This window comes from Corythoichthys intestinalis, chromosome 2, assembly GCF_030265065.1.
Source record: "Corythoichthys intestinalis isolate RoL2023-P3 chromosome 2, ASM3026506v1, whole genome shotgun sequence".
NCBI lineage: Eukaryota > Metazoa > Chordata > Actinopteri > Syngnathiformes > Syngnathidae > Corythoichthys > Corythoichthys intestinalis.
Genome location: NC_080396.1, coordinates 71877968 through 71905369, shown reverse-complemented (window position 1 = coordinate 71905369; position 27402 = coordinate 71877968). Strand labels below are relative to the sequence as shown.

The 27402-nt window shown below is 39.3% G+C and overlaps 1 protein-coding gene across 2 annotated transcripts in view; it reads right to left on the bottom strand.

Annotated features, from left to right (window-relative positions):
• Positions 1-21486, bottom strand: part of appa (amyloid beta (A4) precursor protein a) — a 60412-nt gene extending 38926 nt beyond the window's left edge. Inside the window, exon 1 of one of the 2 annotated variants that reach the window (XM_057821989.1) lies at positions 21272-21486. In XM_057821989.1, the coding sequence (XP_057677972.1) occupies positions 21272-21331 (60 nt within the window). In that variant the 5' untranslated portion in view covers positions 21332-21486. The remainder of the gene's footprint in view (positions 1-21271) is intronic. The other variant, XM_057821996.1, reaches the window with a different exon arrangement.
• Between the last annotated feature and the right edge of the window lie 5916 nt (positions 21487-27402).

The window sequence follows — 27402 nt, the reverse complement described above, 5'->3', positions numbered from 1 at the left end:
AGTACCAACAAATAGAGCGCCGATACCATTTACTGGCATCACTTGAACGCACCTGTACTGTCCTCACCAAGACGCAACGACTCAGTCCTGGCTTTACAGCGAGCTAAACTCCCAAATGACGATGCAGGAGATTGGTATGATTTTTTTAACTTTATTTTGCCATTGATCCTAATGTCATAACTTGAAAGATGAAACTAAAAATAGAAATGAAACAAGTTCGTCCTCAGTAACAAACATGTTCACAACAACGCAAATCTGTGATGATCTACTAATTAGGGATGGGAATTGATACAATTTTTACGATTCCGATTCCATTATCGATATTGCTTAACGATTCGATTCTTTATCGATTCTCTTATCGATTCTACTTTGGGGAAAAAGAACAACAAACGTTTTGATTGGCATCGAGTTTGTTTAATCAGAAGTCACAACCTTACAAACTCACAACGAGGTCAAAAGAGGCCCAAAGCCTCAATGTTAACTCTGTCAATAAGTGGCAAATACACAAGAATGTGTAACATTTTACTGAAACTTTTTTCTAATAGAAATAAAAAATATTGGTATATATATTGGTATATACAGTAGGTCATTGTTCTGCCTTTGGCAATATGTGTTAAAGCAGGTGTCCCCAAACTTTTTCTTATGAGGGCCACATAACTTTTCCCTTCTCTGATGGTGGGCCGGGGTCAGTTTGTAACAGAAAAAGTGTGACGATTGCAGGAGTGCCTAAATGTAAAAATTTGTTTTTCAGAAAGCCACAATCAAATAACCCTTTCTAGATTCTTCCTGGAACAAAAGTAAATAAAATAAAAATAATAATATAATATAATATAATATAATATAATATAATAATAATAAATAATAATAACACTATGAATTAAATAGATATTGACCAAATAACCCTCTGAGTTCACAGAAAAAGGCCAGGAAATAAATAACACTATTGAGAAAAAAAAAAAAATCAAAATGCTCTCTGGTATTGTTCAGGGGGCCGGACCAAATGTGGAGGGCTGTAGTTTGGGGACCCCTGTGTCAAAGTGTGTTATTTACCATTATATTTAAATGCATGCCTTTTAGTTTTTATGGTGCTTTCACGCTCAAGTGGGAGCGCCCTTGCGCTTCCTCATGCGAAGAAGAACGTGCTCACGTGAAGCAGTGCGCGGTTACACGCGAAGAAGTGCCGCATCCAAGCGAGTTAGTGAGAGAGGGAAACACTGCTACGAGCCTACGTTCTTTGTTAATGTTTGAAAAATATCTACAGAGGCAACGCCTGTATGTATCATCTTTTGTGTTGTTGTTGTGTGTTTCCACTCGCGATCGGACACTTAAATCCAGTTGTGTAGTGGTTTGAACGATGTGCTAATGCTAGCGAACGCATGCTAACCGTTCGTGTTATTAGTGTATTAGCAGCTAATCAGCGCTGATTTACGTTGATGCAAACCTGTTTGTTATTGGGGACGAAATTCATTTCTTTCATTTCTATTTTTAGTTTCACTCTTCAAGTGATGGTTGAATAAAGTCAGCAAATTATACCAACATCTTCTGCATCGTCATTTGGGAGTTTAGCTAGCTGTATAGCCAGGACTGAGCCTTAGCGTCTCAGTGAGGACAGAACTGCATTGGGAGGGAATATGACTGTAATCTCCACCCTGCAATGACTGCAAGTTGCTTTGTTGTAATTTTATCTCTTGAAGTGAAGACACTCTTTCGAGCTTTTGAACCTACGTGCTGTCATTGTTATGTTTAGGGCTGCAATGCTCGTGCTAAACCATCGTAACCTTTCATTTTCACCCTCTTTACTTTGGAGCGAGTGGTTCTTGGCGCCATGCTAGTTTGATGCGTCTGGACAACAAGACACGTCACGTCACTAGGCAATACGCTTCTTTAGGAATCGTTAAAGGGATTGTTAAGGTTTTTTCATTGTGATGTCGAGGCCTCGAAACACTAGGAACCGGTTCGGAATTGGAATCGGGTTTCGATTCCCATCCCTACTGCTAATACAGTTATGACATTCACAAACGGTTAGTATGTGTTCACTAGCGACTAGCGTCCGCACATCATCCAAACAACTACACAACTGGCTTCGGCTTTTAGTGTCCGATCACGAGTGGAAACACACAACAACAATACAAAAGACGATACATACAGGCGTTGCCTTGTAGATATTTTACAAGCATCAAAAATGAAATTGAATGAATTTGTGAAATTGTGGATCATCTCCCTTTACTGTGCTGGATAAGTTAAAATCTCTAAAGTGACTTGCAATTATAAAGTATAAAATCTAAATTAATATAAATATAAAATGTGTATGGGGAGAGGTGTATGATGGCAGGATGCTGTGATCAATTATTATTAAATTATTATTTGTCACCCATACAAAGTATGCAATAAAAATTTCTACTGAATTCACTTTATATTAGTCTTTTTCCTGTTTCACAAAGGTAAGAAGCAGCCTGACAAAGCCATGATAGCAATGATTGCACATCCAAGTATGTAGCTTGTTCATTTAATCAACAGTATATATATTTTTTATTTTTTAAGTTTTTTCCCCCCAAACTGAGTGGTATCGGAATGGCATCGGTGTCTGTTGATACTGCACAGCCCGGTATCTGAATCTGGGCCAAAAAATGGTATCAGTGCAACACTACTTACATGAGTCACGACTGTACATTTTGGGTCACTTCCTACTAATTTGCAATCATGTCCTGATGATTTTGGGGCATTTCCAGGTCTTCAATATTGATTTTAGAGCATTTTTGGGTCACATCCAACACATCTGGTTCACTTTTCATTTGAGTCACTTCCTATTGATTTAGGGACATTTAAAAGTCACTTCCTGTTGATTTTGGGGCATTCCTGGGTTATATCCTGATGATTTTAGGGCATTTAGGGGTAACTTTTGAACATTTTGGGTCATTTCTGAATGGATGGGAATGGATGGGATGGGAATGCCCCAAAATGATCAAAAGTGCCCCGAAATTAACAGGACCCAGTCAATTTCAGTTGATTTTTGTTTATGTTAGGTCTTCCAATGGAGGAAACAGAGTTAAAAAAATAAATACAAATAAAAAATTGGGGTATATGTAGGATTGAATGGTTTTGACTAGGGGTGTAACGGTACATGTATTTTTATTGAACCGTTTCGGTACAGGCTGCTCAGTTCGGAACGGAGGCGTACCGAACGAGTTTCTGACGTAATGTGAAGTGCTGTCAAATTTAGTGCGTTAATGGGCGGTAATTAATTTTTTGAATTAATCACGTTAAAATGTTTGACGCATTTAACGCAAGCGCGGAATGCCCGCCCATGCATCCAATAATCCCACTGTTCATTACACCCCACGGACGGCTCGCTAAGGGCCTAATATAAAACGAGCCACACACACAAGTTGCAAGTGGACACAAATTTACAGTGCCCTCCATAATTATTGGCACCCCTGGTTAAGATGTGTTTTTTTTTAGCTTCTAATAAGTTTTTTTTATTCAAATAATATGGGACCTTAATAAAGCTGTTTTGTTGGCAAAAGGGGGTTGTAAAAAATATTAACACCAATAATAATGCTAATAATTGTGACACACATTATTTGATGTCAAATTATTATTTCTTTATGTGGGATTTTTTCCCCACTAAATAAATGCACTTGTATTGAAGGTTGGATTTTTCTCTTTTTTTCCCATTGTCCCATATTTTTTGAATAAAAAAACATTAGAAGCTAAAAAACACATCTTAACCAGGGGTGCCAATAATTATGGAGGGCACTGTATTCACACAAGTCGAACTCGCAATGAACAAAATATACAAAATGCAGAAGGAGCTGGCTTCAGCGTAAGCCCAGGCCAAAACAACAAACAAAATGAAACTACACTTAAAACCCACCCGCTAAGCAAACCCTGATCGTAAAAAGGAAATAAAAAAAGACAGCCACTACCCTGGCTTCTACACTAAACAAAACGGGTTGAACGAAAACGGCAGTTTACCTCTACTGCTGCGCAGTGCTCTTATTTACAGTGGTGAACAAAAACGATCCAATAACGAATGAACACAAAATACCTCACCAAAAAAGCGGGAGTGTAACAAAATAGCGATCAAATGCACAGGTGAATGAATGGCGAGCAAACAGCTGGCGAGGAGAGGAGGTACGCGGCACGTATGCTGTCAAATGCGAACTCTGAGTGTTGACTGTAAAACAACGAGCGGTCAGATAACTTTTGTTAAATCTGTCTTTATTTGGTTAACAAGACTCAGGCACAATACAACACACACGCTGGGATGAGAGCTCAAACAACGGCCTAATACAGTACTACTACCTTGTATCGGCTTAGCTGCTGTAAAGCAAGTGTCGTTATTGCCGCAAATGTAAACAAAGGGCTGCACAATGGATACATGACAGACAGCGGCTAGTTTCTGAAGCCTTCCTTGGGTGGCCCATCAGCGGCAGGGATGTCGTCTGCCCGTCCGGCGTCAATCAGAGTACGTCACGTTGGGAGGGGAGGCAGCCAGCTGGCGGACGCGACGACCAGCTGACTGACAGTCTCAAAAAAGATAACAATTAAACGGCCAGGGCCATCGCACCACTCAGAAGTGCAGTGAGTAGCGTGGGTAACGGTTAAATGTAAACATGGAAGAAAAGAAAAGCAGGTTGGCCCTCTGGGTGGGGAATTCAAATTAAAAAAAGAATATAGATGGAACAACTCTCAGAAAATGTAAATAAGTTGGTTTGCCTCAGCGACTGGCTAGAGGATGAGCAGGGAAGAGGGCCACATTTATGTGTACACTACACACACTTTGCACACATTATAAATAATACTGGTTTTGTTACTGTTCTAAGGCTCTGTTTTGTGTTTGTTTTTGCAGAGAAAATGTCTTCAACAGAAAGAAAATGTTAATGCCATCTTGTGGATTTATAGTTATAATCAACAAGTACAGTACTTATGTACAGTATGATGAATGTATATATCCGTCTTGTGTCTTATCTTTCCATTCCACAAATAATTTACAGAAAAATATGGCATATTTTAGAGATGGTTTGAATTGCGATTAATTACGATTAATTTTTAAGCTGTGATTAACTCAATTAAACATTTTAATCATTTGACAGCCCTTACCTAACCCTTACTTTTCGAGGCTGTGGTCATAAAGTTAATATGAGAAACTTGAAACTGATCAGTGTTGCAACTGTTCAATTTTGCACATCAGATATTTTTTATTAAAGAAAAAGTCTTAGCCAATGTTACTTTTATTTTGTTTTTCAAAATATCTGAATTTCAGAATATTGTATTTTCTATTTTTGAGAAGAATTTTAGCTTTGTATAGGCTAATGTTCCTATTGTTGAAAGCACAAAAGTGTGTAATAAACAACTAGCCAATTTATATTTTGCTTTTTGTTTTCTTACTGTACCGAAAATGAACCGAACCGTGACCTCAAAACCGAGGTACATACCGAACCGAGATTTTTGTGTACCGTTACCCTAGTTTTGACTACTTTTTTTCCGGTAATTTCCTGTAAATTTAGGGCATTATCAATCACTTTGTTGGTTTTGGGTCACTTTCTGTTGGTTTGGGGGATTTCCAGTCACTTCATGTTGATTTTGGGACACTTTTTGATGATTTGGAGGCATTCCCAGGTCACCTTCTGTGTATTTTTTTCAGTCACTTCCTGTTAACTTTGGAGCCATTATAGGAAGTGTTTTGGGGGCTGAGGGGGGGGGTCAAAATTAATGACCACCATTGGAGATTTTTTTTTTTTTTTTTTTTTGCAGGGCCGAGTTGAAAATCAATAGGAGTGAATGGAAGTGTTTTCATGGGAGTTGAATGTGCCATTGGAAATGAGTGGGGTCATTGAAAATGTATGAGAAGGTTTTGGTCAAATGTTAGCTGATAAATTTCGATGCGCCCTGATTTTGTAAATGTTTTAATCCGTGTTTATCCTTTCTTGCTTCGCCTCGCAGTTGTGTCATTGTGCAGGACAGGAAAGAGAAGGGGGTTGGTAATCTGGTATTTGAGGATTAAGAGAAATATCTTCCTTTTAGTCTCAATCTAGCATGATACATTTTTGTGTATTTTCCAGGGAAAATAGGCTGATGTTATATGAGCTTGACCTGGAGAAAGCAGTTCCATTGAAGTCAGCAGAAACTCCTAGCACGTAACTGCCAAGGCATGCAAATTCTCCTGCAGTAGAAATTATACATGACGGCACAAAAGCAGGCAAATTAACGCATTGGCTGCCATTCACAGCAATAGACGTCCAATCTGTTTCAACTGTGGGGGTTAGCAGCAAGTCATTATCTTCTTAACCTTTTTGTTTTTACAAAAAAAAAAAAAAAAAAAAAAAAAAAAAAAAACACTTTTAAAGCAACACTTGGTAACTTTTCAGCTTTGATCAATTTTAGCGACGTCGGTGGACAAAAGCTGTCGTATTTTGCCTTAAGGAAGACTGCGTTTCCCATGAGGACCAGCGCACACCCGCACAGTAACGTAAAATCATCATTCAATCAAAAATCAATCTCCTGGTCACCTGCAGATGGATTAAACATTTCTGTTTCCAGTGGCTGTGTGAAGAATGGATAGTAAAACAATAGCATATGACAGTTAGCAACTGTATGGCTTTGTGTGGCTAACCCCCCCCTCAAAAAATATTACAGCACATATTATTATTCCTAATAATAATGTTATTGGAATTATTGGGATGACGTCATAATTCCTATTATCGGGCCGATAATACATTAAACACACATAAAAATAAAATTTTTAAAAAAAAATTTTGAGTGGCGGGGGCGCTACTTCGCAGTTTTTCACTTATGGCGGCAGGTTCTGGTCCCCATTAACCGCGAAAAACGAGGGATCACTGTATCACAAATGTTATGAAAATATTTTTTAAAAGGTTGAGAAGTTACCTAGTGTTGCTTTAAATTATGTCTTAGAAAAAAAAAGATTTTTTTCAGTTTTTCTTTTATTTGGTGTAACTTTTTATTCATTATTTTTCTTTAAAAAAACTACTCTTTTTGTTTTTTAATATTTATTGTTAAAAACCAAAGCAAAAATCCTCACTCTTATTTATTTAAATTTTATTTAAAACAACAACAAAAACTAAGCAAATAAAAAAACAACAATTTTTTAAATTTCTCCATTACTTTATCCTTTGTTATATTTATTTGAGTTAAAAAAAAAAAAGGGGGGGCGGGGGGGTTTAGGGCACTTGTGGGTCACGTCCTGTACATTTTATGGCGTTCAGGGGTCACTTCCTGTACACTTAGGATTGTTTCCTGTTGATCATAGTGTATTTCTGGGTCACCGTGTTCACTTCCCGTTTTTCCTGATTTTGGGGCATATTTGCATCACTTCCTGTTGATTTCGGGTCATTTTCTGTTGATTTTGGGGCACTTAAGGCAGTGGTTAAAGTGGGATGTGAAAGGCGGGGTATCGGGTGGTGCGGTACAGTAGGAAAAATTACGTACATATTGGCATATTAAAAAAAATGTCAAAAGGACTGCGCCAAAATAATGGGCAAAATAAAAAAATAGAAATTTGATATGCGGGAAGCTTTGCTTTGCAAAGCATCTCTATTACATCAACTACCAAAAGCATGGTTGGTGGCAGCCTTTGACGTGTTACCCTAGCACGACCACCTCCTCTTTGGGTGTTTGTGTGGCTGCGCTATTAATTGTGCAGCCTTATCAGTGTGGCCCACGCTTGCCGTGGGGAGGGAGGCTGTTAGCTTTTTACGCTAAACCCTCCCTTAAGACTCCCTGAAGCGCACGCGCACACCGTGCCTAGGATATTTTCCCCCACCAAACATGACTAGCTAATATCCAAGATGTTGCATCACAGCATTGACAAACCCAGACGTTTATTATGTTTTTGTGTGACGCAGCTTCACAGTCAAGATGAACTTTACAATTAATTTCACTGATGCGAGCAGATGCAGCATAAATCCCAGATTGTGAAGTATCTCAGAAAGGTACCATATTTAGTATTTTCTTAATATTTTAATTATTCTCAAAATTGTGCATATCAAATGTAACAATGGATCAATCTACTTTAGATTTGGGATCAGCCACATGTGGTCAATACTTTTGACAAAAACAGAAAAAAAAACTTCCTAGAATTGCCCCAAAATTAAAAGTGACTCATAATGTACAGGAAGTGACGAGCAAATGCCCCAAAATCATTAGAAAGTGTCCCAAAATCAGCGAAAAGTAACAAGTAAGTGCCCCAAAACAAACAGAGCGTAACACGAAATCAACAGAAAGTGATCTGGGAACACCTAAAAATCGACAGGGAGTGACAAATAGACAGGTAGTGACCCGTAAACGACCTAAAACAAACATGAAATGATTGGAAAATGTATAGGAAGTGACACGGGAATGTCCCAAAATCAGCAGAAGGTAACAAGTAAGTGCCCCAAAACCAACAAAACGTGACACGAAATCATCAGGGAAGTGACTTGGGAATGCCCAAAAATCAACAGAGTGACCATAAGACAGGAAGAGTCCCGGAAATGCCCTAAAACCAACATGAAATGATCGAAAAATGTGTAGGAAGTGACCCAGTAATGACGCAAAATCAATAGGAAGTGAACTGTGAATGCCCTAAAATAAAAAAGTGATCCAGAAATGCCCTTAAAACAACAGGAAATGATAACATAAAATCTTATAGAAAAATAACATTGTAATTTTTTATAATTGCATTTCATACCCGATTATCCTTGCAAACTTATTCGTACCAAGTGTGCTATTCACCCAGCTGATGAGGTATCCGCTGCCTTTAGCTGCCTCATCCAACTCCTATTTTTATCCCTCAATCTCCTTTCCTTACGAGGCATGTCTATATAATGAAATATAAATCTTAAATAAATAAAAAAAAAAAATCCGACTCCCCGGTGGCTTTTATTTTTAAAGCTTTCTTAATTTCTTTCTCTCTCAATAACTATGAAGGTAGATTTGTGTCTTTATTATTCAATTAAAAAAAAAAAAAGTTGCTTCAATCAAAAACAAAGTTGCTTCAATCAAAATATATATTTTTAATCCCAAAAAAGTAACTTTAAAAAAAAAAAAAAAAAAATTTTTTTTTTGATTGCAGAAATAAATTTGAGACAAAAAAAGCATTTGAAAACTATTTTTCTTGATTGAAACAACTTTTTCCATTGAAGTAATGTTTTGCGTTTGGGCCACATTTTGGCTAGGACATATGTGTCTTTATTATTCAATCAAAAAAATAAGTTGCTTCAAAACAAAAACAAAACAAAAAAAAATCACTTTAATCAAAAAAAAATTTCAATCATAGAAAAAGTTTGCACGTGTGTCAATCAATTGTTTAACAAAGTGAGCAGCCTGAGAGGGTTTGAGTAGACTCACTATGAAGCATTTAATAAAGCCAAGCATTTTCTTACTACTTTATTCTTGTTTAAAAATAATTCGGTGGGGTAGTAACATGTTTAAAACTTCATAATAAATGACTTTTAAAAAATCATAATTCTTACATTTTGAAGTGCTTAAAAACCATTTATAAATGATACTTTGGGGGGAAAAGAGTGAAAAAACGTCTTATATATGTATCTTTTTTCCAATGTAACATATGAATAAATACATTGAACACACAAAAAAAATGAGGGGGGGTGACTACTTCGCGGTTTTCACTTTTTGCGGCGGGTTCTGGTCCCCATTAACCACGAAAAACGAGGGATCACTGTATTTCTGAAAAGCTTTAAGAAGCATGAATCATTCCCACCACTCATCGGGCCGGTGTTCTGGCGACACCGGCCGTCAGCTCAAGTCCCAGCCGAAAATAACGCGTCTCAAGCGGACGACGGGAGCGATGCGAGGCGCCCCCCTCCATCCGAGACCATGCCACTTAATTTGACTCAACAGTGTTTCTTCGTTTATATTACCGCTAAATACACAAGCTTGAAGCTCGCTAACAGGAGCTATTTTTTCACGGGAGATTTGGCTAGCTCTGGCAGTGTTCAACGCAAGCTGCAACGAATGGCAGTAACTTTATTACATCGCAAAATATGAAAACGATTGAAACCATTACTCACCAAATTCAATCTGCTGGCAAATACAGGCAAGTGTGTATGCTGCGCTCTGGTCTGCCCCGGTGTGGATAAGGCCTGCTTTTTGTTTTCACAGTTTTGCAATGCAACCAAAGGCTCTCCAAGCACTCCATGTACAGGTAAAGAGTGCGCGCGATTGGAATAACGGAACGCAGTTTGGGCCGATGATTGGTTCTCGTCAGCGAAGCATCTAGAAGATTTCCTGACTGTCCAAGTGTCACTTTTTTAAAGGACTGATTTCTGAAGTGCTCAGTTTAGGTACTAAGTTAAAGTGCCTGTGACACGAAAAAGCATGTTTATTTCATAATATGCGCGGTATTTTATGCCCCTGAATGATATGGGCCGCTTGGATGTGTGTGGAAGCGATCGCTATTTTTATTTAGTTTTTTGAATCCCGCGCCATGAAAATGAGTGACTTCCGGCTTCGGTCTTGCATTGAGGAGGAGGGCGCTGTGACGTGTACGGTAGAAGACGTCCTCTTCACGCTACAGTGTACTGTTGTGTATGAGGACGAAGGATTCAGCTGATTTTGCGGATTAATACGTTTATTTTTCGCATCACGCCAGCCAAACGGCTGCAGAAAAATCATTCTGTATGAGGGAGAGGCGTATGCGCCTTTTTGGAGTTTCAAAAGGTTCCCATTCACCGTGGATATTTACTGTGGGACCATTGGACTGACGAGGAAGTGAGTAAACATCTTGTTTTGTATTATGTCAAATACGAATACAGCGATTACAAAGTAAACACTACAAACTTTCTTTAAATGAAGGACTACTTACGTTTGATCATTGATGGGTATGTAAAAAGCTCTCCTAATGGTCATTAGCAGCAGCACGTTAGCTGCGCAACAAATCCAGCCACCCTCCTCCGGGGAACGAACTGTAAATTGCTCTCCGCCGGGCGGTTTGCCGATCCACTAAGACAATTGACAACCGGGTTGTCATGTCAAATAATCCAGGATAGTTATGTGTGATTTTCCACTTCGAAGACTTTGAAACATCACTCGGTTCGGGTTAGCATGTCGGCTAGCTGTCACGGCTTCTGGTTTGTTTACATTCTCCGAAGCCGGGGAAGGGAAATGACATATGTCCGATTTAGGTGTCATAAAATATCGTTCGGGAGGTGCGACAGTAAAGGTGAAGTCGACATTTTTGACCATTATGGAGTAATTTTGCCATGTCGTCCTGAATAAATGCATTTTTATTATTTCATAGTCCATTCAGCACAAGACTGTTATTTGTCATGAACATGCCATTTATTTAGCAATTAGGGAAAATACTTGGATAAAAAGAATATCCTGTAAAAATATTGAAGTAAAGAGACAGAAACAATGACATTTTGCCGTTCTCTTCGTCGCGTTTTCCTCGTTGTGAATAGTTCCCCCTCGACGGGCTGACTGGTCCTTCTCAAGCCATTGATATAGCTATTGGGGAAAATACTTGGATAAAAAGAATATCCTGTAAAAATATTGAAGTAAAGAGACAGAAACAATGACATTTTGCCGCTCTCTTCGTCGCGTTTTCCTCGTTGTGAATAGTTCCCCCTCGACGGGCTGACTGGTCCTTCTCAAGCCATTTATATGGCTATTGGGGAAAAATACTTGGATAAAAAGAATATCCTGTAAAAATATTGGAGTAGAGAGACTGAAACAATGACATTTTGCGGCTCTCTTCATCGCGTTTTCCTCGTTCTGAATAATTCCCCCTCAATGCGCTGAATAGTAAAACCGATGAGCCCAGTCTACCGCTGACGTCATCCACCTGTTGGGGACGCTAAATTAAATTAAATTAAAATACTAATTTCTCGTCATCTGTGCTTTTCTAAATTGTTGTATATAGTCGAATCGTCTCAAAATATGATTGTAATTCACATAATGATGCCATTTAAGACTTTTTTTCTCGTGTCATATGCTCTTTAATCACACGATGATAATAATAATAATTAAATAAAATCTCCCGACCCCCCCCCCCCCCCCCAAAAGAATTTCTCCTCGGATCCACGCAATTCACATAGGTCACACTTTTTGACTTCAAAACGGCGAATTTCGCCGAAAGGTGAGAGATTTTCATGCCTGAGAGGAGACCCAGGAATGCCCCAAAATGTCCCAGGAGTTAGGCCCTAAATAAAACCAACATGAAATTATCAAAAAATATGTAAGAAGTGACCTGGGGATGTCCCAAAATCATTAGAAAGCGGCCCAAAATCAATAGGAAGTGTCCTGTACATGCCCTAAAACCACAGGAAATTATTCAAAATGTAGTGGAGGTGACCCAGGAATGTCCTAAAATGTCCCTGAAGTGACACGGGAATTACCCAATATCATGAAATAGTGGCCCAATGTCCAAAATTAACAGGAAGTTCACCCGGAAATCAACGGGAAGTGACCAATCGACAGGAACTGACACGGAAATGCCCTAAAATCAACATGAAATGATCGAATAATGTACATGAGGTGACCCGGGAATCAAAATCATTAGAAAGTGACCCAAAATCAATATGAAGGGACCAGATATGCCAGGGGTCGGAAACCTATGGCTCGCGAGCCATATCTGGCTCTTTTGACGGCCGCATCTGGCTCGCAGACAAATCTAATTATTAAAAAAAAGCTTCGTTATACTCCTTTGCGCGTTGCGCAAAACGGCGACAATCCCCGGCGACTAGAAAGCCGGTTCGCAGTTACTTTAGTGGGAAAGTGGCAAACATACATGTCGTTGCGTCTATCTATATCTGTCTATCAATCGCATTGGCAACGCAGATGAGGCAGACACTGATCGAGTGGGGTCGCCATATTTTGCGGTCAAAAAGAGGGGCCGATGTGGGCATGTGCGTAGTAATTTTCCCACGGTTTTAGTTTTGTTTTCCCCGCCAATTTTAGAAACCCTTTTGAGATGATGGCAAAAAGAAAAAAAAGACGAGGAGTGTCTTACTTTTCAGCAGGAATGGACAGAGCAATTTGCCTTTGCGGAGAGAGCAGGTTCTGCGGTGTGTCTAATATGCAAAAATAGAATTGCATCTATGAAAAGGTCTAATATAAAGCGGCACTTCGACACCCGCCATACTACATTTGCATCGAAATATCCGGAGGGGGACAACAGGAAGAAAGCATGTCAAGAGCTTCTTACAAGAGTGCAAGCTAGTCAGTAGCAACTCCGTGTTTGGACCAAACAAGGTGACTGGAATTCGGCTAGCTTTGCTGGCGCTTTATCAATTGTGAGGAATGGGAAGCCATTCACCGATGGGGAGTACGCCAAAGCATTCATGCTTGATGTTGCCAGTGAACTTTTTGATGACTTTTCGGATAAAGACAAGATTATTAAACGGGTAAAAGACATGCCCCTGTCAGCAAGAACTGTTCACGAAAGTACCATCATGATGTCAAATCAAATTGAGGCGACGCATGAAGGACATAAATTCGGCTCCATTTTTTTCCACTCCCTTTGGATGAGTCAACGGACATAAGCAATTTATCACAGTTCAGCGTGATCGCAAGGTATGTTGTCGTTTACACACTACGTGAGGAAAGTCTGGCAGTTTTGGCTATGCAAGGGACAACAAGAGGGAAAGATTTAGTCAAGTCCTTCATTGAGTTCGCTAAAGAAAAAAAATCTAAAATATTCAAAATGTACTGGAGGTAACACAGGAATGCCCCAAAATTTCCCGGAAGTGACTCGTGAATGCTTCAAAATCATGAAAAAGTGGCCCAAAAACAACAGGAACTGACCTCAAATGCCCTAAAAAGTTATGAGTAAGTGCCCAAAATCAAACAGGAAATCATCCAAAATGTACAGGAAGTGACCCGGGAATGTCCCAACCTTTTCTGGAAGTCATAATGACAACTACCAACTGACTATGGTCATTTTTTTTATTGCAACTGGTATTAACTTGTTTGCCTAAAAGAGACCAAAGTAAAGGAAATGACCCAGATGTGTCCCAAAATGAACAGGAAGTAACTTGGGAATGCCTTAAAAAAAGGAGGAAATGGGGTGGGGGGTGATTTTTGGTGACAAATTCCAAGATTTTAATTTTTGTCCATAGTGCCTAGCCCTACCGTGTCTACATATCATAAAAAAATGAAATACATGGCTCGAATCCTTAATAATGTGCTCTATTGGGTCCCAAATGTATCCCACATCCCGCTTTTTCTCTGCAAGTAGCGTCATTCATCATTGTCAGGGCGTGATACTCGCCTGTAAATGTCAGCAGCTCGCTGCCGGAGCGTGCCCTTCATTTCACAGCTGGCGAGTAGGCAGCTGTTAGTGCCGGATTTTATTCATAATTGTCAAGCCGGTTGCGTTAATCTACCTCCATACTCGTCACTGGACTGCATACTCATGAGCGTGTCTGCCATTTTATGTCCAGCAAAATGTAAAGCAAGTGACCCTGGAATTGACCAAGTGACCAATCATCTTTCTGTGCCATTGATGGCACTAGACGTCCAATTTTGATTGGGAGGTGTGGCAACCAATAATCACAAAATGTACAGGATGTGATGCCCCAGACTCAACCGAAAGTGGCCAGTAACTGCCTCAAAATCATCTAAGTGACCCAAAAATCAACAGGAAGTGACCCGGAAGTACCCTAACCTGGAGAATGGTCGTGAATGCTCATCCTTCAGTGCCACTGATGACACTAGATGTCCAATCCATTAAAATGGGGGGGATGGGAGCCAATAATGATAAAATGTACAGGATGTGATGCCCCAAACTCAATCGAAAGTGGCCTGTAAGTGCCTCAAAATTATTTAAGTGACCCAAAATCAACAGGAAGTGACACGTGAGTTCCCTAAAATGAAAACTGGCTGTGAATGCTCATCAAGTGCCACTGATGGCAGTAAATGTGACTCCAAACTAGAGGTGGGAAAAATTTCCAATTCTTAGATTAGTCAAGATTCGGCCGTGGAAGATTCGAGAACGATTCACAAACATCCAAATTCCGATTATTAAAATATGCGAAGTAAAGCGGAAGTACACAACACTCAGCGCGCCGCGCGGTCTTCGGGACGGAACGGTGCGAGAGTAGCTAAACATCATGCTTCCCATTACCCGGCCCCTCGGGTAATGCTAATGCTCAACTCACGGCTCTAGCTCAACTCATGCAACGAGATTAAAAAAACACAACAACATACCTGACTGCTGCCGAAAAGCTGCTAGAAAAGTACATCCGTATAATGTTACGGTGGATATCATTTATATAGGACTAGATGCATTATAGATTTGGTAGTGTTAGCAGCACATCTACAAAAAGCTAGATGCGGGAGTTATAAACGGCCGCCATCTTAAAGCAGTACACTTCCCTGCAAGGCTGTTGCAGCGAACCTTCCAAGCAAACCTAATTAACTTTTTATCTAAAATACTCCTAAATCGGTAAAATATTGAATTGAATCTATCTTTACAATAGTTTTAAAACTTTCACATGTCGAAAGTAGACAAAAGGGAAATTATGGAATAACGGGAGCAATTTTAACAAATTTAATGGTTGATTCACAACATTAAATTAATTGAATGTAGTTTAAAGCTGCTGATACAGAATGGGGACTGGAGTTTTTTATTTAATGTTATTTTTGTATATTTGTTTACTGCTATATGTTAACTTGATACTGAAATAGTAGTGTGGTTTAGCCTGAGAGTATTTTTGAACAATTTTGGAACTAATGTACAAAACATTAAAAAAAAAAAAAGAAAAAAAAAAGGAGGGGGGTGCATCAATAATCGTTTTATAATCGAATCGGAGCCTCTGAATCGTAATCGTAATCGAATCGTTAGGTGCCCAAAGATTCCCAGCTCTACTCCAAACCATTTTGAATGGGAGGGATTGCAGCCAAACACAACATGTACAGGATGTGATGCCCCAAACTCAACCTAGAGTGGCCCGTAAGTGCCTCAAAATCATCTAAATGACCCAAAAACAACAGGAAGTGACCCGTAAGTACCCTAACCTGGAAACTGGCTGTGAATGCTCATCTTTCTGTGCTATTGATGGCAGTAGATATCCAAACCATTCAGAATAGAAGGATGGCCAGCATATCACAAAACGTACAGGATGTAAAGCCCAAAACTCAACCGAAAGTGGCCCGTAAGTGCTTTAAAATCATATAAGTGAGCCAAAATCAACAGGAAGTGACCTGTAAGTACCCTAACCTGGAGACTGGCTGTGAATGCTCATCTTTCAGTGCCATTGATGACACTAGATGTCCAATCCATTTTGAATGGGAGGGCTGATAGCCACTAATAACAAAATGTAAAGGATGTAATGCCCTAAACTCAACTGAAAGCCCATAAGTGCTTCAAGATCATCCAAGTGACCGAAAATCAACAGGAAGTGACCCGTGAGTACGGTACCCTAACCCAGAGACTGGCTGTGAATGCTTATCTCTCAGTGCCACTGATGGCATAGATGTCGAAACCATTTTGAATGGCAGGGTTGACAGCCAATCACAAAATGTAAAGGATATGATGCCCTATGTGATGACCTAAACTGGAGACTGGCTGCGAATGCTCACCTTTGAGTGCCACTGATGGCAGTAGATGTCCAAACCATTTTGAATAGGAGGGTTGGCCGCCAATCACAAAATGTAGGATGTGATGCCCAAAACTCAAGCAAAAGTGGCCCAGAAGTGCCTAAAAATTCCTCAAGTACAACTCGCAAAAACTACAAATAAAAATCACAAAAATAAAACTGCGACAACCCTCCCCCCCAAAAACACAAATAACCCATCAAAACTGCAAAAAAGCGACACGCCCCCGCCAAATAAAACCAAACAAAAAATAAAGAACCGCTACAAAAAACAAACTCCCACAAATAACCTGCCAAAACCACTAATAAAAGTTACGCAAAAATAAAAAAATCAATGAACTTTTAGTTTTAGCCTTTACAATATTGACGGCAATCCATTTTGGCCTTGTTCAGACTGGCAGTCAAAACCATTTTTTAGCTCATCCAGATTGGAACTATACGACTCATTTGTAGTCCGAACAGTCCCAAAGCACAGAAATCTGATTTTTGCAAGACAGATTGAAACCATATATAGGCGGTAGTTTCATATCAGACATGGCCAAGATGCGCCTCAGTCTGAACAGCTCAGATGGGTTTTGACTGTCCGTGACATCACTCTATGCTGAATGACGCCTTTGTTGCCCCAGCAACCAGGTGTGTCAATAATGTGGCTTAGTCTGAACAAGCCCTGATCTGATTTGGACGAGGGGTGTGACAATATAATGAAAAGGTCATATATGGCGATACTCTGTAGCCCAAGAGGTTATTGATATGCTCGATAAAATTTAAAAAAAAAAAAAAGTATTACATTTAAGCTTGTGGACTTTTGCTATGCAAGTGAGCCAACTGTTCTTTTGTTGTGTATTTACCGTATTTTTTGGACTATAAGTCGCAGTTTTTTTTGTTTGTTTTTTTTCCCCATAGTTTGGCTGGGGGTGTGATTTATACTCTGGAGCGACTTATGTGTGAAATTAATAACAAATTATTATATCATTTCACATGCTATTTTGGTGTTTTGGAGTGACACTGATGGTTTGGTAAACTTGTTAGCATGTTCTTTATGCTATAGTTATCTGAATAACTCTTCATAGCTATGTTATGTTAACATACCGGCCACATTCGCATTCCGTCGTTCATTCATCGTGTAACAATATCATACTGTACACTTATTCAGCATGTTGTTCTCTATTGTATTTTTATTTTATTTTGCCTTTCAAGATGATATATCTGTTCTATTTCTTGGATTTTATCAAGTAAATTTCCCCCAAAAATGCGACTTATACTCCAGTGCGACTTATATATGTTTTTTTCCTCTTCGTTGGGCATTTTATGGCTGGTGCGACTTATACTCAGGTGCGTCTTATAGTACGAAAAATACGGTACTTAGCAAGCCATTGTTTTACGTCTCCTAAAATCTATTCAATGCAAGTCAACTATACCCAATCCAATCACTCCATTATTTGAACTAGTTGATAGATTAATCTAGTGGTGCAATGATTAATCGATGAACTCGAGTAATTCGATTAGAAAAAAATATTTAAATTTGGATGCTTCGAGTACTCGTTTAATTAAAGTGGCGTTGTAATGGTTGGTTTTAATACACTGCCCTCTGGTGGGAACAGTGAAAATGACATAACTCATTTCACATGGCTGGATCCAGCTGCTCCCTGTTAAGACCAACAAAAGCCAAGTTTTTGTTTGAGCTAATTATTTTTTATGCATTCCGTAATTTAGTTTATAGATATATGTTTGTTGTTTTGTTGTTTTTGGTGGAATTATGTATTTGAACCATTTGTTAGGAGCAATGCATGAAAGAAAAACATACCATTTGACGCTCAGCTCAGGTATTTTAATTGTTTTGGTCCTTATTCGAGTACGCAATTATTCGAACGAACTAGTTCATCGATTAATCGACTACTAAAATAATCGATAGCTGCAGCCGTAGATTAATCGATTACCAAAATAATCGATAGCTGCAGCCCTGCTGGTGCTTTACTCTACAAATGATAAACTCATTCCAATTCACAGCAGAAGGATGAAAAGAGCTTGTTCTTCTTTTTATTACTTGTAGATTGATTTTCTGACCCATGTATCGATAATTGTTGTATCGTCATAACAGAATATTGTTATCGTGAGCCTTGTATCGCAAATCGTAACGTGAGATATCCATAGGTTCCCAACCCAATTCAGACACTTGCTAAAGAATTCTGCGAAGTCAGCCCTAAAAATAAGATTCGAGTGGAAATCCGATTTGAATCAGATTTGCCTGCAGCCTTTGACTGGTAGGGTTCATTCATTCGCTCCCTCTCAAAATGGATTGGACGTCTAGTGCCGTCAATGGCAGACAATGAGTTGATAAGGAAGTGACCTGAGAATGCCACAAAATGAATAGCAACTGGCCAAAAATCTACAGGAAGTGAGAACACTGCTCCCTTGGGGGAGACTGTCAACCTCTGCTGCCACCTGCTGTTAACACTGTTGTTGTCCAACATGCCTCCTAGCATGCATGACAGCGCTACAGATGGAAATAACAATCATAATTCATGTTTTGTGCTATTTATTTCTTCAGTTACTGTTCCAGTTGTTTCATTAATTGCTAGTTATGGTATTTGGTAACACTTTATTTCACAGTGGCGCCATAAAACTGTTATAAGACCATTATAATAATGACATGACACTGCCATGAGCATTAATGAATGCTTATGACACATGTCATTTTGTGTTATCCAGCAAATGATCTCACTTTTGAATAGATGTAAAAGATCTAAGCCAGACATAAACTGAGTTAGTGACATAATTTGCTGGAATATACTTAATGACATCTGTCATAAGCATTCATTAATGCCCATGATAGTGTCATGTCATAATTAGGACAGTCTTATGACACTGCTGTCAAATAAAGTGTTACCTATTAACCCAAATAAATCAACAAATAAGCCGCACTAGACTTTGAACCAATGAGCTGCAAAGCTCCATTACTTCAAGAATTGTCATTTGGCCTACATTGCTCCTTGGGGGAGACAGTCAACCTCTGCTGTCGACACTGTTGTAATCCAAAATGCCTCTTAGCATGAATTGCAGCGCTCTGAATGTAAATAACAATCAAAATTCATGTTCTGTGCTAATTTTTTCTTCAGTTACTGTTCCAATTGTTTCATTAATTGCTAGTTATGGTATTTGGTAACACTTTATTTGACAGTGGCAATCCCAAAAAACATGCATGGTAGGCTGATTGAACACTCTAAATTGTCCGTACGTGTGAGTGCCCTGCGATTGGCTGGCAACGCAACCAATTCAGGGTGTCCCCTGCCTACTGCCCGAAGTTAGCTGGGATAGGCTCCAGCACCTCCGCGACCCTCGTGAGGAATAAGCGGCATGGAAAACGAATGAATGGAACATAAGACTGTCATTAGACAATCATAATTATGGCAAATTATCTCACTTTTCAATGGATGTAAAAGATCCAAGCTGGACATAAATGTAGTTAGTGACATAATTTGCCAGATGACACTTAATGACATCTGTCATAAGCATTCAGTAATGCCCATGATAGTGTCATGTCATAGTTACGGCTGTCTTATGACAGTCTTATGACACCGCTGTCAAACAAAGTGTTACTTATTAACCCAAATAAATCAATATATAAGACGTACTGGACTATAAACTGCAGGATTCAAAATAAAGGAAAAAAGTAGCGGCTTATAGTCCGGAAATTACGGTATCTATATTATATTTATACATTTAGAAATAAATTTCATATTATTTTAATTTATTTCTGCCTCCAAAAAAATGGAGTTTGAAGAGGGCCACATTAGTCTGCAGTTTAAAAAGAAAAACAGGACAGAGCAGGAATGACACAATAGCCTCCATGGCTTCCCAGCAGCTCTAATGCTGCAGTGCACCGCCGCCATCTTACTTCGCTTTTCTCCATCAAACGACTCAAATGAGTTACTTTCTCCGTCACGTTCTTTCGTTTCGTCGTTTTACGTGTTCGCTTTGCTATTTTCAGCCCTTGGACACGTTTAACGCAAAAATGCGCAATACTTATGTCGTGTCGTCAGGTTTCACTCTCAAACACGCCCACTTGCCTAAAATTAGCTCCTGGACAAGGAGACGAAAACTGTGGTTTCATCGGAAACTACATATAAAAGCACGTTCAACGTTTGAATTAACATTACGTCCAATTGTATGTTTAATTCGCGATTAAACACCGAAACGGTTAGCATCCACCCAAATGGTCTCAAAGGGGGGAAAAATCTGCGGTCACAGGTTTGACCTGAGGCTTTCACCGCAGAAAATGTGTTACGTGCTGAAAATGAGTTAATTTATTAAATATGTTTGTGATATACGGAAGATTTATCATTCTTAAAAATATTATTTGATAACAATTAGCAATGCGGTACATGCTTGGTGCTGAATTAAAAGTCCCGTTTCAACAAAAGGTAGCGGGACACGCTACACTTCCGGTTATTTCGTAGTAAAACAACAAGCAAGCTCCTAAATTGTATGCCAACTTATCTTTCCAGAGTAAAAATGTACTTGGTCAAATACTACTTCAGTGTAATTAAATTCATTTGCTATTCAATATCTATTAGCAGCCCGTTTGGGTTTCCTTTGTATTAAGATTTATGGCCTTGTGAAAGGCATGAACGCTCAAGTTCCGGTGGCGAACACTAGCGAGCTTCGGTGTAATGACAGCATTAAAAAAGGGAATAAAAACAGCGTTTTACCTCGACAGCCAGAGTCGACACCGCCCAAAAAAGTAGCGTTAAGGACGCTCGAACCCTCATGTCGTCCCGTGGACACGGTTTCACCGGTATACAGGTGTTGTTGTTTTTTTAGAGGTGGTGGGTGCGAGACCGTACGCGTTCTGCGTCTGCGACTCCTGTTGTCTGACCGCTCCAATCTGCACAGCTGCTTGGTGTCGGATCACGTGACCGGGATAAGCGCACACGCCCCCGACGCGCGCGCGTTCGCGTAGTAGTGGGGAGCTTTTCAAAGTAATCAAAAATTAGAGTGAAGTTGTAGAATGAAGTGACAGACTAGTTTATCACTAGAAGGCGTCAAATCCATTTGAACTGGGACGGTGGCAGCGAATGAACATTGGTTCCAGGGGTTGTATATAATAAAACACAAGGCCAATCAGTCATCACATTTGGTGCATTTCAGGCTGTAAAAGTATATTATCGAAATACCCCCCACCCCCCCCAAAAAATAAAAATAAATAAATAAATTCCAACACTATGGGAAATAGGGCTGCATAAAACCACACTCTTGCATGACAATTTGTACTTTTGTGTTGAGAGGAGACTGTTACATAAATGGGTTTATGTGCGTGGTTTCTTTATATAAAGAAATGAGACAACTTTATAGTCTAACAATAGCTCAAGCACTACTATGGTTTTTCAAAACACAAAACAAATGGACACATAAGACACTAATTAGCATAACCGCTAACTAGCTTAGCGCTCAGTGCTAAGTAGTAACGTCTCATCATCAAAGAATACAAACATAACATTACAATTGACTTTATTTACTCAACTCTGACTGAGGCAAACTGCATCTAACAACACAAAGACGATCTAACTCTAGACACTTCAAAGTAAAGGGTGGGGCGGAGCAACTTGCTTATTTAAATTTGACGCCCTGAAGCGATGGTTGCTCTGAGGATGGTAGGGATGGACTTATTTGAGAGTGTGGGACCTAAAGTTTGGTTCTTTTTCTTTTAATTCAAATGTAACCAAAAAAAAAAGACAAAACTAGACAGAACAAAATAAGGCAAACCGACAATAACATACAACAAAAACAGCTAGCTGGGAATAGTAAACAGGTAAATCATGAAAAGGAGTGCAATACAAAGAAAGGTATACTAGGGGAAAGTACTCATTCATTCATTCATTTTCCATGCCGCTTTTCCTCACGAGGGTGCCGGAAGTGCTGGAGCCTATCCCAGCTAACTATGGGCAGTAGGCAGGGTACATCACACAAATGCCCTCATCAGAATGGCGGAAACATTGTCGTGAGTGCAGTCCAGGAATGGTTTCCATGATTGTTCAGAAACATCCGTTTTGGAGTGCAAAAGACAAGTCAGAAAGTCCAGTGGAATATATTCCATTATTATCCTGTGCCAACCATTCGATAGTGAGGGAGCCTTATCCATGATCCAGTGCATGAGGATATTTTTCCGGGCACAAAAAGTCAGAATACTATAAAGTCTTTCCTGATATTTATCATTAATACGGTCATTTGTAAGACACAAGAGAAGGGAAACTGGGTACAAATAAAGCTGTGTTATTAAAATTTTCTGTATTTCAGACAGGATATCACTCCAATATTTCTGTATTTTACTACAGGACTAATAGCAATGTGTGAGATCACCAATTTCTGTCTTACATTTAAGACAAACACGAGAAACATCTTTCCTATATTTAGAGAGACGTTTGGGGGCAACATGTGATCGATGTAAAATCTTTAATTGAGTCACTCTTGCTCGGTTACAAACAGTTATTTTTTTTGCGTATGTCCAAATGTCGTCCCACATTTCTGCAGCTATTTCAACACCAAGTTCGATCTCCCAGAGCCCCCTCAGTGACTCATTTCCTGAACCTGAGCAATCTCCTAACTAATATAAAAGGTCCTAATGGCAACCTTCCCCTGGGAAAGAAGTACCTGTTTCTCTATTTGTGTGACACTAATATCTATAAGCAAAGATGTATCTTTAGTAATAAAGTTTCTGACCTGAAAATAACAAAAGAGGTCATTTCGTGATACATCATATTTCTCCATAACTTGACTGAAATTCATGAGGGTAGAACCGACAAATAGATCACCAAGGGAAACTATTCCTTTAGTTGCCTAGTGGTTGAATGAACCACCCAAGGTCCCTGGTAGGAAATCAGGGCTATCCGTGATTGGTGTAAAGACTGATGTAAGCCCCGATCTGCCTTCCATGTGCTGTGTCATCCTCCTCGTCCTAATAGAATTAATTGTAATTGGGTTGCTGCGAAGCTTTTTAATACATTTCAATTTTTTTATATAAAGTAGGTTTTTCAAAGGGCAGCTGGATAGGTATTTCTCGATATCCGGTCATATTGAAGAGGCATCATCTTTAATCCAATCAGTTATATATCTCAAATGGGCACTCAGTTGGTATCTCTTGATGTCTGGGAGGTCCAAACCACCCTTAGCACTGGATGCTTGCAGCACTGATATGCTGATCCTTGGTCTACGTTTACCCTAAATAAATGAGCTAAACCAACCATTGAGTTTTTCACTATTGTGTGATTAAATAAGATGGGAATCATTTGTATAGGATATAGCAGGCATGGAAGGATTTCATTTTCAAAAGTGAAATTCGCTCCAGCCACGAAATGGGAAGATCATTTCATCTCTCCAAATCCTGCTTTATTTTCTCCAAATCCTGCTTTATTTTATTGAATAGAGCAGTGTTTTTCAACAGGTGTGCCGCGGCACACTAGGGTGCCGTAAGAGATTGTCAGGTGTGCACTATGTGGTCCCCAGCACGTCTACCGTACATCATTTGATTAGACTCGTCAAGTGTCGATATACATGAAAGTGTCCTTTCTATTTTATCCGTATGTGATGACCGTCAATCCTCCCCCTGTGATTTATTTTTACACATTGGCGAGGACAGCAAGGTTGTTGATGGCTAGAAATCCAAGCAGTTCTTGAACGTGACACGAGCAGCTCTCAAGCAGCACCATGGTGTCAAGCAAGCTTAAATGTCATCTCCAAACGAAACACCCATCGCTTCAAAACAAGTCAATGGACTAATTTGTTCGCCTTTGTGAAAACACAGAAAAACAGACTTTTTGTGGAAAAACTACAAAGGTAAATGAGAAAGCCCTCAAACCCTGTTACCTTGTTTCTGAACTTGTTGCTAAATCCAAAAAGTCCCTTACAGTGGCAGATAAATTAATATTTCCTGCCTGCAAAGCCATTGTCAGCGAGATGCTCGACCTGATGCGTTTAAGGACATTGCTAATGTCCCCCTGTCTGATAATTCTGAGCTTTTCAAGGATATCAGCTTTGTGCTCATCTAAACAGGCTCTTCCCACTGTGTAAGTATAAATACTGAGAAATTATTTTTTTCATTAAATATACTGTACAGAAAGTAATTTTGGAACATTATTTGTGGTGTGCCGCGAGATTTTTTACATTGTAAAAATGTGGCGTGACTCAGAAAAGGTTGAAAAACACTGGAATAGAGGGACAAAATTAACTTGAAACAACAGATAAAATTTAGGTGTAATATATAAATAAAGTTTGGTTCTAAACGTGCGTTATTTATTTTATGTTTATTTTTCAGGAACCCCAGTGAGCATCATGGAATGGACGAAGTTGGAACCATAGACATCATCACTATTGACGTGTCACCGCGTCATTCTCTGCGCGACGCCTTATCAGAGGGGGCCGAGCTTCACTTAGTAATAGCCGAAGACGGCACAAGCTCATGCCGGATTTATGCTTGGATTCACTTACGATTGGATTTAACTACGAAAGTAGGATTGTCTAAGGAGTGATTTGTTTGAGGATTCAAGGCAAATATTATATTTTTCGTACCATGCATGCGTGATTGAAGCATTTATTCCACAGGAATTTTCTTCTTTGTTTACACATGGAGGAGGCTAATTTTCGTAACTGACTAGCATCATAGTTTACTTTTAACCAAGAATTGAAACTGTTTTATTTTCATACCTACAAAGAATTCAGGGATTCCAGCATTTATTCACAAGATTTTTTGTCATAAAAGCTCTGTGTACGCCAGGTGGTCGCTAGCCTCTTTCGCTAACACAGTAGCATTGTACTTCGTCAATATATGTAAAATAAACGCTAACTGCACTGTTTTTTTGTTTTTTTGTTTTTTTTTGCTTTTAACCAAGAATCGAGACTGTTTTACGTCCATATCTATGATGAATTCGCGGATTTAAGCATTTATTCAAAAGAATTTGGGCCAGAAAAGCTCCTTTTACGCCAGGTAGCCGCTAGCCTCATTCGCTAGCAGTATATAGTTTATAATGATTATAAAGGGCTATTCTATTCCATAATAAGTTGATTGTATATAGAATTTATTAATAATCTATTTACATATTATTTATAATTGATTCTGTATAAGTTTCTGATGTTAAATTGAGGGTATTAACTTATTACAGAAAAAAAAAAAAAGTTGCTATTTTGGTCAAAAACTTATATGTTAAATATTGCTATTGATCCTGAAAATATAGGTGATTATCTCTGCATTTGGTGATTTTTGTGCATCTAGGTTAAGAGACTCTTATAGTCATTTTAAGTTGTGTTATATTTATATAAAAAATAATTAATCGTGATTTTATAAGGGAATGACTTTGAATTTTTTGATACCGCTGCTCATGGGGACTCATATATGGCTAAGGTAGGTGCCTGTGTTGGTTTTAGGCTTTAGGCAGCTTTGGTTTTGTAAATATTTGAATTTGAAGTGTTTGAAAATAGGCCCCCTAAGAATCGGCCCCGTTTCCCGTGTCATGTCAAGAGGTTATGAAGTCTATGGTTGGAACGTGCGTTCGCTGTTGAGGAATTTTATTTTCCAGTGGTCGCTCAATCATCTCAACGCAACGTGCATTCTGTAGACATTTCAATGTCTGCCTGTGGTTGTGTTCCTATCTTGGTATGAGGGAAAACAATATCCCAATGGGCAGCGTGGTCTCAAATTTTGACCTGTTTATAAAATATGCTGTTGAAATGAGAAGAATTTTAAATGGGAATTTGCTAAATTATTAGCTTGCTAGTTTATTGGTTTTGAATTTGAAAAAAAAAAAAAAATGCTTTATTATATAATTCCGAAGGGTTTGGTGACTCCACATCTGAAACTTGTAGGGCTCTGTACCTTTAGTCAAGTTAAGAACCACTGCCTTAGGAGCATTATTCTCCTGTTACTGTTTGAGCAAGCCCGGAGTGACTAATCGGGAGGACCAGGACAAATCCCGGTGGGCCGGCCTGACGTTTGGGCTGGTCATAATATACATTTTTAATGAAGCTGTCAGTTAAACTCGTTAATAACGGCATTAATGCAACCTCCTTTTGAGCGGTAAATTATGCCCCTTTCAGCATCCTGTAGTTTGGAATTCAAGACCCCGCGACGCGTTCCCAATGCCGCCAGCTCTGGGAGAGAGTATTATCCTGATAACTTGATACCGGTAAAACTTAATTTTGGGTTTTAATGGCCAAAATGAGGCTTGTTGAGGCAGCATGTCTAGCATGAACCCGCCTGACTGCGTGGCGCGACGCATTATGATTGTTTTCGAGCATGTTTGGATGAAAGTACAGCGATGAAACTACCTCAGCTGTCGAGGCCGCCCGAGACGCCCTATGGGCGGGCAAAAGCACATGGATGCTCGGGGTGTTATGATCCTGCCTTTTCGTTCCATGCTGATGCCTTTCTCCCTGTTTGCAGGCTGTACCGGTGCGAGAGGGACCGGTCTTCTCAGGGGCGAGGCTAAGTGGCAACACCTGTGGCTTATTGATTGAGCCTTTTTAAGCGCAGGCCAAGCACAGACCAGTTGCCAGAAGATTCCAGCACAAACGCTAGAAGCCTCTCTCCTGAGAAGACCACGTTTCATGAATAGTCTTTTGTAGTGCATTTTTCCCCTTTTGGGTGATTTTTTTGTTGATGATTTGCTTTTTTGAATAAACACTTAACCACCTCTGCAATTGGGTCCTGGACATTTCCTGATCACCACCCAACACGGGGTAAAATCCCCTTGGCCTGTGAAACGTAACTTTTTTTTCTTTTTTTTTTAGAGCAAAATGTGGCACTCTTGTCATTTAATGCACAGATACAGTAAACTGTGAATGAACGTGTAAA